Source organism: Aythya ferina, assembly GCF_964211825.1.
Source record: "Aythya ferina genome assembly, chromosome: 3".
Lineage (NCBI taxonomy): Eukaryota > Metazoa > Chordata > Aves > Anseriformes > Anatidae > Aythya > Aythya ferina.
The window spans coordinates 49637687-49651276 of NC_140298.1; the positions used below are offsets into that span (position 1 = coordinate 49637687).

Below are 13590 nucleotides of genomic sequence, written 5' to 3' on the forward strand. Positions count from 1 at the left end.
CGTGTTACCATTTAAGTATAGCTTTCACTTTAAATTTTAAACTGTTATTTCCTGTGGGCTCAGAAGGACAACCTGTTCTTGTTGCTGACAAATAGGATGAACGTAATTCCTTTACAGCTTGGCTCTTCTGTTAGTTACAACTTGAAGAGAATGGAAACATGTTTATTTGCTTCTTAAAACAGTCATGTTAATATTTCCACTCTGTCGATTTCTTGCAGTGATTGCCTATAAAGTGGCAGATTTATTTTCCTCTGTTTATTTATCTCTATTTATTTGTGTGTTTAACATGCTAACTGGTAAGAATATCATGGGCTCAGAATCCAATTAAAAATTTCTCGTGAGCCTTAAGACAGTTACTAGACCCTCACAAGCAGTACTGACTTTTAGCAGTCTGGCATCAGTCTTAACTCAAAAGAAAACCATGTCTGAAATGCAGAAGGTACTTCCCTTTAGCACTTCCCTTATTCTTTCTCAAGTCCTTTCAATTCAAAGATGGCTTTATCGTGGACTGCTCCATCTTTATTACCATCTGTCTCCTCTATCACAGCTGTTTAGACCTATCTGTTCTTACTGGCTAACTTAACTTGTTTTCTTTATTTGTATTTTAATCTAAGTTGTTTCCTGTGTACTTCCAACTGGTTCTACATTATCTACATTAACCTGACATGACTCTTTGACTTTTTTTTTTTTTTTTTTAATTATTAAATTCTAAGTAAAATCTGTTTGTGGAGGGGTTTTAATTCTATTGCATTTTTTATTGTTGTTGTTTGTAAATTATTTATTTATATATGTATGTATTTACTTTCCCCAGAACCACAACAAGCCAGAAATTACTGTAAAGCAGTTTATAGACTGGATGCGCTTAGAGCCGCAGTCTATGGTATGGCTACCAGTTCTACACCGTGTGGCAGCTGCAGAAACAGCAAAACATCAGGCCAAGTGCAACATCTGCAAAGAATGTCCGATTGTTGGCTTTAGGTAAGAGAAGGGGTTACATGCACATTCTCCAGCAAGTATGGTTCCTTGTTTGTTTTTCCACAATTTTCCTGATTTATGATGGGAACTGCCATCCCTGGTCAGATTACAGTGTGGATCTCACTGCAGGAGCTCCTGAGTTAGTGTGTTTCTGGCTCCTGTCGTCCCCCCGTTAAATACCCAGTGGTCTTGTGACTGACATGTGTGTGAGAGGGAGTTGTTATCAGGTATTTTGGCAAAAAAAAGAAAATAAAAATAAAAATAAAAGACTTATCCATGTCTTAGGTGGAGCAAGAAGACACACGGTGCGTTTGCTGGCTGCCCCACCTCCTGCATAAAGCTTGTGAAACCAAGCCATTCATGCCAGCTAGTACTGAACACCCTTCAACAGCTATCCTTCCTTGCTTGGCACAAACATCGATATGTTACTATGATGAGACTTGCATAGTTCTTGTCACAAAGCATTGAACACAATCTAAGTTTGGTCTTCTCAAAGGAAGCTGTGAATTATTAAAGCAAAAATAACTCCAGGGGTGACATTCTTTTTATTCTCCTGAACTCTATGATTTAGCTATGATTTATCATTATGAGGCATTGGATAGTTGGTACCCTTTCTGAGTACTGTTATAACTAGTATGCATTTGCGCATTGATTGCTCCAGTGTGTAAAATGATGCAAAATGAAGTAGAGGAGTAGAGCTAAACATAGTTGTTGGATTTTTCACTGTTGTGGTTGTGAAGTTGAGTGTTTTGTTTAGAAATGATAGATCAGTCTTTCCTGTAAGCAATTTTAAGGCTTTTTTTCCAATATTAAGGCAGATGAGTCATTTTTGTTCCTTGTGCTTTCTTTTCCTCTCCTTCCTTCTGTTGTTTTAAAGGTTATATATTTGTAAGAATCCTGGGGTCAGATTTGTCTCACCTAGCTTTGGACATGTTAGCGTTAGTCAGTATTGTAAGATTGAGCTAGTGATTTTTACTATAAATAGGGAGATGTAAGTAATCTGATCAAACTTTGTTGCCTGTCTTAAGAGGAGATGAAATCCCTCTAGATGTTCCTATTTTTCTTAATTAATACTTGAGGGAGCCTAGGGTGGCTAAGTTCAGTTCAGAGATCTCTCAAATGCCTAAACTGGGACTGGTGGATCTTGTCTATACTGAGATATCTAGTGCGGAAAAAGATGTCATGGAGACAGAAGACAAGGGAAGATGAAAAGGATGACTCATTCTAAATCATTTCTATAACGAAGCTAGAGATATGCAACAACAAAAACATCTAGCATCTTAGCAGAAGGTAGATGTGGCTATTTAAGACACAGGCTCTGAGTAAAGACTACAAACAGTTGCATCAGCATCCTTAAAAGTGAACCTTTACATTTATAGGCACATTCTTTTGCAAAACAAAACATAAAACTCAGCAGGGGAAAAATGTGGTTTGGTACTGAAAACTGCTCTCAGGAAGCAATTCAGTTTTAATCTTTAACTATTCAATAGCTATTTAATTTGCTTCAGCTAGCTCATCTTAGTTTCAGATGAATAATATAATCTCATCCAGTCAGAACAACCATACTGTAACAAACAGTGGGTGGAATCTGCTTTAGCCAGCTTTGGTTTAAAATATATTGGTGTTTTTTGTTTGTTTGTTTCCTTGTTACTTAGTTTATGCATATACTTGCTCTTGAAAGCCAAAGTAAATAAATCAATTTTTAAACTTAATTGTGTATTATTCTCATAGTTGATGAACTTTTAAGAGTTTCAGGTTCTGAAACGTGGACTTAGAATCATTTAAATGTAAAAACATATAAATGTAAACTAGTCTGGTTTATAAATGTTCTTTTATTTTGAGATAACAGCCAGTGACTAAGTAGAGGGGAAAAAAGCTAAATCAATATAGTTTTAAGTCAGTACACCTGATGCCTGTAAGATTTTCTGTTTCAAAGTGACGTTGTCAACAGGTGATTGACATTGGCTGTCTGTGTGGCTATAGAAGGTAGGAATTCCTTGTAAATACTCTGTGAAGCAACCTGAGTAGTGTAGGAAAGTTGCGTGAAGTGGGTTTGGAGGGCTGCAGGTTTCCTGTGTCCTGTGCAGCTGCAGTGGTGGCACAGATGCCCTGGGTCTGCAGCCAGGATGAGCACTGACAGCACCCTACCTGTGCTTTCTAAGCAAAAACAAACTGTCTGTGTCCTTGTGTAGCTGCTGCTGAAAAGCAGGTGACAACATTTCAAAGAGTAATTTGCTTCATGAGGCTTAATAATAAGTACGTATTAGAACTGAACCTAGCTCTAATCACTTTGTTTAATGTCCCCATAGGTACCGGAGCTTAAAACATTTTAACTACGATGTTTGTCAGAGCTGCTTCTTTTCTGGCCGTACAGCAAAGGGGCATAAATTGCATTACCCAATGGTGGAGTACTGTATACCAGTGAGTACCAATTTACTGATCGTTTCTGAAGGATTGGTTTCACATTATTTGTGGTCTAATTTTTTTTAACAGTTTTTTTTAACACCTAAATATTCTACCAGGGTTTCTTTTCCATATGTCTAGCAGTTTCTGTCTTCCTGCCATTCTTTTTGAAAGTCATCAGGGACTTTGCTAGTGCTGCTGATTTTGCGTGGGCAGTGTTTGAATTCTATAGAAATGGGGAGAGGTATCTACTTCTAGTATCCACTTCAGAAGTATTCTCTGAGGGAACTTTATTTTTGGTTTGTGAAAATAAAGCTGGAATATAGAATATAATTGCAGTACTTGTATATGAGCATGTACACAAACATGCTGTTTGTAAGGTGAGAAAACATCAGAAAAAAGGGACTCACTTTACTACTGCCATACCACCATAATAATATTTAATCTTTTTCTAATGTGTTTTAATATTTTTGAAGGTTCATGATCTTTTCTTTCATGTTCAACATTTTGCTTGCTTTATGGAAACATGGTTGGAAATATGTTGTTTGGTTTTTTTTTGTTGACTAATTACTGTTTACTGGAGTATTTAAAAATTGGTGTGTATCTGGGAAAAAAATGAGCAAAATTGACAGTTTCTAACTGGAAATTATTTGAGAGTTTTGCCTGCATTACAAATTAATTTACAATGCAATATTTTCCTGATTAAATATTTAGCCAGATTTTTCTAAGAAATTTTCTAGGACACTTTCTTAAGTAGAGGATTGGGTAACTTCCTTCACAGAAATAACACTTTCAGGTTTGTTTGTGTTTTTTTGCTTGGTTGGTTTTAATGTGATAGTTGTTCACATTCCTAAGAATTTGCATTCAGTCACAAAAATTAATAGTGTAATCTGTATGTAATTTAAGCAGTGGTAATAGGACTGCTGCTTAGAACAGATTTAGATCAGAAATGACCCATTTTATGAACAGACATAAGTTATACTTATTGAATAATCAGTACCTATACGCACTCCATTTTAACTAGTCTTGTCTGAATTGAGTCAGGAATGAAGAATAGATTTCACAAAAAGAATCTGGCTTTGTAACATGCTATTTGTAGTAATGTACTGTTGTTAGTGTACTAATTTTTGATAAACCTCTGTGCAGGTTGAATTCAGTTAAGGCTATATAATATTCAAGAAGATGTAAAATTCTTTGCAGTAGGACAGTAGAATAGGTTGTGTTTAAATGGAATGATGCCAGAAAAAAGTATAGAGCTGGGTCTATGAAATAAAAATACATTAATAAAAATGTAGGCACCAAAGATCAATGAATTATTCCTAAGAATCCATTATATTGCAATACAAATAGCTTGAATATAAAGAGTACATCTACTCTGCTAATGTTTGTCACTTTTTAGAGCCTTTTCAACCAAATTCAAAGGCTGTTGATGTTAAAATATTGTGTTTGTGGTCTGTATTGCAAAGCAGAGTACAAATACGTGCACTCACCAAACTCCCTTAATAAAATTTAGCTTCTCTCTCATACTTAAATGTATCGATACGAGTACATTAGTATCAAGAATACGAGCAATAATTAGAAGAAACAAATGCTTGACTGCTTAATAGAGCTGACATTTGGAACTGGAACTTAATCACAGTTGGAGAGAAGACCTTTTAATTGTCTTATGGTAAGGTGTGCAGTGTGGAGTATGAAGGGATTTCTCAGAAGCTTTGTGACTTCTACATAAATCTAAAATAACTTGAAAAATGGCTTAAGGAAACTGTTTTTCAAATTAAATTTGCAAGGGGAAGATTTTCTCACTGTTTGCATCAGGTTGAAAGTACTTCATAATTTCAGATTAAGGCTATTTACACAGATAATAATGTATAGCTATTGAAGCCAAATCCATAATGCTCTTTCTGTGTTTATCCTAGTTTGCAATTTCATTTTCTTGATGCTGAAAATACACTTTGAAAACTGCTTTGGCTATGTATTTTTTTCTGTCATATGATTTAGAGATTGGTAGGGTAAGGAATTGAAAATATTTGACAAATCATGTCTGTGAGTAGTAGAAATGCTAAGTTACTGTAGTTATTCTCATTTCTCTTTTTTTTCTTGAGAATATGGAGAAATGGGATTTCTAATGAAAAATTTTACACAGATGTGTTAAATTTTGCAAGATTTTTCTACAATCCAAATCTAGCATCTAATTCAGGAATACTCTTAAATAAGTACTTGCATGTGTTTTTTTTGTTCGTTTGTTTTGAGTAGGAATTCTCTCAGTACTTGTGTTCTATGAATGTTGCTTTCTGTACCAATGAGTTCTGTGAATTTCAGGTGGAAATAGTTACTTCATCAGTTTTCTTTCTCTAAACTCTTTTTACTTTGCAGCTTTTATTTTCCAGAGTAAAACCTTAAAAGAAGTTTTTTGTTGTTGTTGTTTGTTTTAAAGTATTGTACAGGTATCAGATCTGAAAATTTCTCATCCATCGCAAGTCATTTCTTTTGGGGTCCTGACTTCAGTGAATGTATAAACAATTTTCATAGGTTTCTGCCACTACACTCACCTGGCTAAATTCTCAATTTTGGAAGCCTTCTTGTACAAAATGATGGCAGTAAAGGTTAGCCCCTTCATCATCAACAAATAAATAAATAATAGTTAAGATGAAATGGATTCAGTGCATTGATAGACATTACTCTAAGGTAATGCTTGGCACAATTTGAATACAATTAAAATCAGCTGACTGTATATCAGTTCAGGACATCTCTTGCTCCTACGAGGAGCTGCCTTCTGCATTGTTCTCTATCACATTTTCCTTGCAAGTGAGCTACTGGAAGTTTTGAAGGAATTGTAGGATTGGGTCTCTTCAAGAGTTTAATGTGGTATCCAAAATATATATTTTCCTAAAGACTGTGATTCTTATTTTAGTAATTCTTGCTACAGCTTACCTTGCAAGAAAAGTGATCAGAATTTTATTTCCCTGAAGAAGCTCAGGAATGATAGGAGAGATGTTGGAAATTATTAGCTGAATGGTAGTTCACCCTAGAGAGTAGATTTTGCTTCAGGCACAATAAAACTTATCTGCAATAGTGCCTGCTAAGACTCCTCCTCTATGTAAATCATCTGAAAGCTTAATGGCTCCTGACATCCAGAGAAGACAATTGCATACATGAACATTAAGTAGCTCAATGTTTTATAAGCAACAAGCTGACATAAAGTCAGTGGTTTCATCTTGACAAGCTGATTGATGCACCAAGGATGACGCTTTACTGTTGTCAAAATAGGCTTATTCTGTGGGGAATGTGAGAGAATGGAGAAAGAATGGGGGAATCTGAATGTTTTGCATTCAGAACATTTCTTCCAGCTGATTATTACTCATTGCCCTGTGAATAATAGATATCTTTGATATCTAGCAGCTGCTCAGCATGCTGTCCTCTAGGTCTCTCTTACAGTTGCTCACTTAGCTAGCTTATGTGATCTGCTACCCTTTTGCAACTTAATTTTTTTTTAATTCTGAGGTGAGACCGTTACTCATGAAATTACAGATTCATTTCATTGCAGTAAACTAGAATACACAAACAATTTGTAATGCTTCTTGTTGAGAAACTGCTTTGAAATGCCTATATTTGAACGTCATCGCAGAAAAGTCGTCTTTGCAGTGGTATACAATACAAACATCATTGACGTGATAGTGATAGCCATAAATACATTTCATATCTACCTTTAATAACAATTTTTGTGGTATCCCGTCTAGTACCTCTATCAAGGAACATGAGATACTATTTAAAGTGTAGATGCTTTGATGAATGACATGAATGCATACATTTAAACATAGATTTAAATTACTAGTGCATTGGGTTCTTAAGTGTCAAATAAAAGAGACCAGAAAAAAAACGAAATCTCTCTTTTCCCCCCATGTCCTACTCTGGGGAGCTATCAGACAGCTGTTTCAAAATGCAGCTATCATCCTAGTTGCACATACTGTAGCTGTTACCACAAATAGGTCTAAAAATTTTGTTCTCCATTAAATAGTCAGGCTTATGGTGCGGGTTTTAATTAATGTTACAGATGAATAAAATGTAAATAAATAAAAATATGGAGATGTAAAAAAGGTGCTTTTTTCTTCAAAAAAAAAATAATTTACATTCCTTTCCTTACCCTCCATATATATATATATATATATATATATATATATATATATATGCTTTAGGGTTCTCCCAACTAGCTTATTGCATTGTTGGTACTACTTGTTCCCAATGAAGATTTGTCCTATTTCTAATACATGAAAAATACATCAAAACTGTTTTCTCAACCTTTGTATGAAAACCATGCTTCAGCATTTTTTTTCTATCACTTTCCATATAAATCCAAGATTTATAAAATTTGTAAATTGATTGTAAAATTTGTATTGGTTTACAATATTTTTTTCCTGTTTTTAGTTTGACTTATGACTCTATTTATTCCCAGCAGTATACTAAAGAGTGCTAATGCCCATTTGTCAGTTTTTCCATACTTTTTTTCCTTGAGACATTTGGCTACCGACTTTTTAATTTATTTCTGTATGCCAGCCAAGGATCTTCATCATTCTTTCTTGGATTTTGTCATTTTGTAGGAACTGAGATTTTAAATGGAGACTGAAAGCATGGTCTTTGGCTGAAATTTTCACTGAAAGAAGTGATTTGCTTCTGAAATTACTACCACAGTATTTGTGCTATCGATCTGTGTGGAAATAGCCAAGATGCCATGACGTAACTGTACAAGTTACCTGTTGTTTTTAATTTAGTAGATAGAGTTTACACAACTGCTGGCTAGTGTTTTTCAGAAGTTAAATGTTATAGTTAAATGCTCTTTTGGCATGATTTTTGATTGGATTGTGTAGTGTGGCTGTGTGCAAAAAAAAAAGTGGGAGAAATGCTTCTAAAAGTTATGTCTTAGTCCTGTGAATTAAAGCAGTTCTTGCAAATCTGCTCAAATTTCACTGGTTAGTATTAATCATCCTCACTTAGTACACAGTCAAATTAGTTTTTCCAAGGAACTGGGTCAGGCTGTCATACCAAATAAAGAATACTCTAGAGGAGAAGTTTGGCAGATCAGTAGGCATTTATTTCTGCAATGTGTAGGTACTAAAACTTTCATTCATTGGCCTTGGGACAGAGTTCCATCTGCTAGAGCTACTGTTGCGTGAGAATAAGCAGCCCTTTGGATGTCACGGTCCTTGTTTGGATGATCCCGTGATTGTAGCAGATGCTTCCTGAGTGTGATTTTGTGAGCCCTCCCTTAATTTACCTGTATTAAAATCTAGGGGGTTCAAATACTTCTTAATCCCAAATGTGCTCTGTTTGTTGCTACTTGTTAAAGCCAGATGTCAAACTTTCAACATTGGCTTAATTATCTGCTGCTTTTGTTGCTACTCTGATCTGCATTACAGATTTCATAACTGCATGTATTATACACACATTATTTTTTTTCTCCATTCACATATGTATTTTATGTTTTGACAATAGAAAATAAAAACAGAGAATAGTTTGTCTGACCTGCTTGTAGGCCTCTTCAGAGTACATAATGGAGAAAAAATACAAAACAAAAAAACGTTTGTTTGTTTGTTGTTTTTTTTTTTAATTCTGTTTTCCCTATGGATGTCCATCTTTCTTGTCATCCTTTTATGTTAATGTGCTTCTCTGAAAGCAGAGTGCCCAGAAATGCAGTCCATGGTTTGTCACAAGTTTTGGCCTGGAGTTCTGTATAAGCCATTGCACACCTGCAGCTAATACAGGAGGTGAATGGCCACTTTTTCTTTCCCACAGTTGGAAGAAGAAATGCTTAATATTAACTTCTCCATAGTATGGAGGTCATTCTGTTTAAGTACTCGTACAGTCTGAAAACACATACATGTATATTTGAAGGCATGCTATTGTATTTTCCTGCAGATGTCTTTGTTATAGCCATTTTCACCTTGCATATTATGCCCTTCTTTGCTTGTATCCCTGCTTTTGTAGCAGAAATTCATTGAGTAGTATTGCCAAAGCAGTGTTGCCATTGCTGCTATGATTATTTCCAATTCCAATTTCCAAAATTGATCCTTAAAAGCAGCTGTATCAATTCTAATTGAGTACTAAAGACCAGCTGTGGCAGTGAGGGATGGAGCTAAGCATTTGTCAGTTTTGGACAAGGCTGCATAAGTAAGGACCAGTAAAAAGATAAGATAAGATAAGATAAAATAAATCTTCCAGGGGTTTTACTGTTTGTAGCTTGCAGTTTTAGACTTGGAAAATCTTGTGGCTGATTTTTCTTCCAGCTTCTTAGTGTGACAGTAAGGAATATGCTCGATCAGTCTGTGAGATTGTTAGTTCAGGCAGAGACTGTTCTTACCAGACCCATTTCCAATTGTGCCTTTGCACAGTGCTGTGCAAATAACAATGGCTGTGATTTCATCTGTGGGTGTTTTTTGGCCTTGAAGGGATACGGATAATAGCAGAAACCTGTAGGAAGAGATCTTGTAACTTGAGAAAATACTCATGAAAAATGTGGCTGTCACAGGAGAGATTGGTTTAGCACTTACTGTTTCCATCTCAAAGTTTTCCAGTTTAGGTATATAATTGGAGGCATTGAATATTTTGTGGCACTTTGTGAACGCATAGGGTTTTGTGTTAGTTACATGTTGTATTTTTTTTTTTTTTCAAACAAAGCCGTTACTGTTAGCTGTTTGTTTTTTGTTGATTTTTTTTTTTTTTTTCAGCAGTTATTATAAGGTATTTCTTCTGCCTGTGAAAGTGAGTCATGATCTTCATATGCATGAGTATACTGTCAAGATGGCTTTCAATGGCTAAGAGTATACCCCCATAGCTAGCAAACTGATTTTTTTTTTCCACTTCATAAGACTGTTTGTAAATGTTTAATCTAAAATTTGAACCTGCTTCAAATTTTCCCTCATTTTCTCTAATTAGTAATTGGTAAACCCAATGCATTAATTACTAGCAATTTGAAGCCTCAGTGTGTTGATTTTTTTTTCCAATAGAAGAGAATTTGTAGATGCATTACCATTATTACTGTACCATATTTCGTGACACTTAAAAAGGTGATTTTAATGTCACTAACAGTCTGAAGTTCTTCCTTTCAGGAAAGTAGTATCTGTATTATGTCAGTGCTACTTAGCAATTCAATTTAAGTGCAATTTAATTTCTTTTAACTTTTTTTTAAGACAACATCTGGGGAAGATGTACGGGACTTCACCAAGGTGCTGAAGAACAAGTTCCGGTCAAAGAAGTATTTTGCAAAGCATCCCCGACTTGGCTACCTACCTGTGCAAACAGTTTTGGAGGGCGACAACCTGGAGACGTAAGCTTGATTATAGAGTAATTGCTTCTGGCATCACTGGCCTGTTTCATTAAAAACAAAGAAATGAAACCCAAGAAATAATGTGAACTATTTCCTGATGCTGGTTATTTGCAGATCTTGCCTATTTTTGAAGAAGAAATGTATTTTCTTTAGTTTGGTGGTATAGATATTTTATCATAAAGCTATGGACTTTAGCAGGCAGTGCTGAAGGGATCTTAATGGCTGTTTTACTGAGAAAACTTTCACAGCCTTGGGGATACTGGGATTTTAGAACCAAACTGCTTATTAGGTCATCTCAAAGTTGTTGGAGTTGGAAATCTCTGACCTAATGAGGTTCCTACAAACTTCAGAAATACAGGTGGCCTTATAAGAGAGAACACTCTCAGTGTCTCCACAGTGTTATTTACAGTGCTGGCAGAAACAGTTCATTTTATTTATTTGCTTAGTTGGTAGCTGTCTGCAAAAGAGACTTTTAAAAGAACAAAAGTAAGATATGGTGACAGGGCACTACAAGTGGTTTTATGGATTGACTCTCCATGGCATTGTGGAGACTGTAGTGCTGCTGTATGTGTTGTCTAAACACAGCATCACTTATTCATCAACAGCCACCGTGAAGCTTCAACATACGTTCTCTGCTTGCATGTGAAAGCCCAGTGCCCTTGTCCATGTTCCATTTTTGTGACCCAGTGGACTGTGTTTTACCTACAGTAATCAAACAAAATCCACTCATTAGCAGTTTAAGAAAGAGGAGGAAGTAATCTGGCCTGGATTCTAACCAAGAAATGTACGTACAAAAAGTCCAAATGTTACTCACCAGGGCAATTTTCAGCTGGTCTGTATTTAAAAACAAACTGAACATATCACCAACAATGGAAAGCAAAACTTCGATGTGATGAAAGTTTGCCAGTAGTGCCTGGAATTGGAATGTCAAAACTTAAATCACAAGTCAGGATAAAACTCCTTTGGCCCATCACAAGACAAATCGCCGGTATCATGCTGAGGAAACTACCCATATAGGTTCTCACCTCTTCAGATGACAAAACCCAGTAGTATGTTACTTAAAAATAATATTAATAAAAAAAGAAATACTAAATAGTTTTTTAAGTGTCAGAATATATAATACAATATATATCATCTTGTATTATATCATCTTGTTTTTATGCAGTAGGAAAATAAGCATTGATAACTTTATTCAGTGGGGTGTTTTGTTCTTGTTGGGCTTATTTTTACCCAATAAGTTTTTGTGAGAATTTTTTCTACTTAGTTTAAAATAAAAGCTCCAACACTTGAGCAGAATTGAAACAAACTAATAACAAACTGCAGTTCAATGAATGACATTGTTTGGGTATTTTTGTTTTTAAATTTGACTTTTAACAAAATGAAGTTTGTAAGTCAGTCTCCTATCTGTCGATGATACAGTCCGGTATCTGTTGCTGTCTCTTTTCTATGTCAGTTGTTGCTGATTCAAATAATCTGGGTGGGCTGCTGGTTAAAATTTTTTGTTTTTCTAGCTTTCTCTTTCTTAAGTGGCACTGAAGTTTGTTTCATAGTTTCTTTCTCTCTCTCTCTCTCTCTCTCTCTTTCTTTCTCTTTTTTTTTTGTCTTTGTACAGTCCTATCACTCTCATCAGTATGTGGCCAGAGCAATATGAGTGAGTATGCTGAACCCCTTTGTCTGGAAAGCTTAATATACTACTTGTTTTCTCTAAGCTGAGTTGCTGCTAATCTGATGTGCATGAGCTGTAGGGCATGGCTGACCAAAAGCAACAACCCTCTCAGCAATATTATGAATTTATTTATTTGTCATCAGTTTAAATTACTTATAAAATGATTGTGTCTATATCATGAATTGCTTTTGACACCAATATTATTTTTTTATTTTTCTCAAACTAGTCCTTCCCAGTCTCCACAGCTATTTCATGACGACACACACTCCAGGATAGAGCAGTATGCTACTAGGTAAGAAATGCACAGACTGTTTCTCACCAGTACACCGCATTTTGTGATTGATTCCTGCTGTTTTTAATCTAGTCTACTGGCTGGACATTATTTATTAAAAAGATATAATTCTCTGTACTCAGAAGAAAGACAAATGTTTTTAAATCATCAGCTTCTGAATACAGTCATATTAAATGTAAAATAGATGTATTAAATCTGTCATCTGTCATGCAAAATGGAAACTGTTGCAGAATTACTGTGTGTTATTTCTAAAAACGGGCTGTTTTCATTTTGTTTCATTTTTAACCTTTGGGAATAGACTCAGCTTGTTGGATACATAGTTTTTCCCAGTAGCATTTTACAGTCAGGTTTTCACTTTCTTCTGTGATTTTAACCATTACCCATTACCCATTGACTTTTAGCAGAGGATATAATAATTACAGATGGTTTATGTTCTGGCTTTTATGGGGTTACCCAAGTGATTTTAGGATAAAATGTCTTTCATGCCAAGTCTATCTCAGTGATGCAGTGTTTTGTTGAACTCTCTTCTGTTCATTCAGAGTTGATGAGAGTTAAGCCCTTAGCAGAGGTACCCTCTCAAAAATAAGTAATGACAGTCCACTTTTAGGCAACACAGAAATTGTTCTATATTCCCATGGGAACAAATGGCTCAATTTTACTTTGAGTGTTTCATCTGCCATATCTGATCTCCACAACAATATTAACTTTTTCAGCTGTTTGAATAAAAATTCAGAACTTATGCTCAAGTTATTTGCTACTGTATTCTTGTTTATGGGCACCATAAAGAAAACTTATAAACTCTCTGAGATATACTGGTTATTGTACTACCTTATATGACAAGGGTATATGAAGCTTAATTTTAAAATTCATCTATGTTTCATGAAAGACTTAGAGAACTGAGCTAAACAGCATTACAAAGATGACTTGCAAGCACCT

The 13590-nt window shown here is 35.2% G+C and overlaps 1 protein-coding gene across 4 annotated transcripts in view; it reads left to right on the forward strand.

The window, feature by feature from the left end:
- UTRN (utrophin) overlaps nt 1-13590 on the forward strand; it is a 366839-nt gene that overhangs the window by 328849 nt on the left and 24400 nt on the right. For 3 of the 4 annotated variants that reach the window (XM_084513507.1, XM_084513506.1, XM_084513509.1), the window contains 5 exons: nt 812-978; nt 3285-3396; nt 10560-10696; nt 12309-12347; nt 12589-12654. In XM_084513507.1, the coding sequence (XP_084369633.1) occupies nt 812-978; nt 3285-3396; nt 10560-10696; nt 12309-12347; nt 12589-12654 (521 nt within the window). The remainder of the gene's footprint in view (nt 1-811; nt 979-3284; nt 3397-10559; nt 10697-12308; nt 12348-12588; nt 12655-13590) is intronic. The other variant, XM_084513508.1, reaches the window with a different exon arrangement.